The 1,923-nt window shown below is 38.9% G+C and overlaps 1 protein-coding gene across 1 annotated transcript in view; it reads left to right on the top strand.

The window, feature by feature from the left end:
* The window catches only part of Morf4l1 (mortality factor 4 like 1), a 22,731-nt gene that overhangs the window by 10,535 nt on the left and 10,273 nt on the right, over positions 1-1,923 (top strand). The window contains exon 4 of the mRNA XM_021173220.1: positions 624-740. Within this exon, the coding sequence (XP_021028879.1) occupies positions 624-740 (117 nt within the window). The remainder of the gene's footprint in view (positions 1-623; positions 741-1,923) is intronic.

Genomic DNA, 1,923 nt, shown 5'->3' with positions numbered 1-1,923 from the left:
TGTGCCACCACTGCCCAGCAGTTTTAAGGTTTAAAAGCAGCTAAAAGTTAGCATCTTTTGATTTGGGGAGAGCAGGGATATAGTAATTTTTTTACAAAGATCTTCCTGGATGGGGATGACGTTGAGTGGTGATTGTTCTTGTCCAGCATGTGTGGAGCCCTGGGCAGTACTCACCCACCATATCCCCAAGAAAAGGAAAGAAAAACGAAGGTTTGTAGAACACTTTTATTCACTTAGAGAAAGTGTCTTAATATGTAGCCCTTGGCTGATCTAGAGCTTGGTGTATAGACCAGGCTGTCCTGGAATTCATGTCTACCTGTTTATACTTCTAGGGTGCTGGGATTTAAAGTATACACCACTATGCCTTGTTGTAGGACACCTTTTAAATACCCTGGTACAGCAAAATCCCCAATTGTAAACTGGAATTTTTTTAACATTAGTTTAAATTCACTTAAAAAATCAAAGATACTAAGATATTTCTAAAATTTCAAAAAAATAAATCATACCAGAATTTGTTGACACAGACATTAAAATATTCCATTTGTAAATGAATCGTGATAAAGCTTAAACCAAATTCTGCACATAGTTACTGAGATTACTTTGTACTATGCTGTCTGTATCAGAAGTGCTGTGAGGCCCAGGCGCTCTGAAAAATCTTTGAAGACACGTGAGGATATTGTAGCCCTTTTTCCTGTTCCTGAAGGAGCTCCCTCAGTACACCACCCCCTCCTGACCTCTAGGTAAATGCATGTTTTAAAGTTTTCTTTAGGAAATCATGTTGAGGAATGTTTTTTATTTATTAATTTTCCTTTTGGCTATAGAGGTCAGAGGCGGGAATCATTAAGTAAAAGATTACTTCAAGTATACCCTTGATGGTGTCACGAATGGAGCTCCATCAGCAGGAGAAAAGACTAATTTTGCTCAAAAGTTGTTTGCTTCAAAACTTCAGCATTCCACCAGAAAGTTTTGTTTTTTCATATAAGTTAGCAAAAAGCTTGTTTTGTGAGATGCCAGATAGACCATTAGCTTTTAGAAAGCCTCTAGTCATCCTTGCAAGTTGGAATGCTCCCTTTGAATAGACGAGAGTGAACAGTGGGGTATCTTAAAATTATTCTAAGCCCTCCCATCCTTTTTTAAAGATGTATTTATATATGAGTACACTGTAGCTGTCTTCAGACACACCAGAAGAGGGCATTGGATCCTATTACAACAGATGGTTGTGAGCCACCATGTGATTGCTGGGAGTCAAACTCAGGACCTCTGGAAGAGCAGTCAATGCTCTTAACCGCTGAGCCTATCTCTCCAGCCCCTATTCTGAGCCTTTTATGTACAGACTTAGTCGAGTCATCTAGGTGGTGAGTATTGTGGAGTTTATTATGTGTTCCTGATGCACCTTTAGCATGTGTGAACTGCGTAACAAGACAGTGCTGTAATTCTGAAAGGGTAATAACCAAGAGACTCTTAGGTGACTTACTTTTAGACTATTTAAAAGTNATATGAATAATCTACATACATAGTTTGTCTTTGGAATGCTACTTCTCACTAGAATACACTTTGATTAGATTTTTCTTTTAAGAATGGATTTGCAATGCCAACTTGTCATTATTTTAGAAAAAGTGGTTTCTGGATTCCTGTAATTACAGAATTTGGAATACTCAGGCAGGAGGATTAACATGAATTCAAGGCCAAGTTGGGATTCATTAAAAAAGGTCTCAAAAAACTAGAGTTGACAAGGTGGCTCAGTGGGTAAAAAGGACTTGCCACCAAGGGCTGAGACCCAAGTTGGATTCCTATGACCTACATCCGCACACATACAAATAAATGTCAAAAGAACACAATTAAAGCATGTTATTCCGGGGCCTAGCAAACACAGAAGTGGATGATCACAGTCAGCTATTGGATGGATCACACGGCCCCCAATGG

This window comes from Mus caroli, chromosome 9, assembly GCF_900094665.2.
Source record: "Mus caroli chromosome 9, CAROLI_EIJ_v1.1, whole genome shotgun sequence".
NCBI lineage: Eukaryota > Metazoa > Chordata > Mammalia > Rodentia > Muridae > Mus > Mus caroli.
Note: the sequence above shows the minus strand (reverse complement) of the source record. Positions and strands in the feature narration are given on the sequence as shown.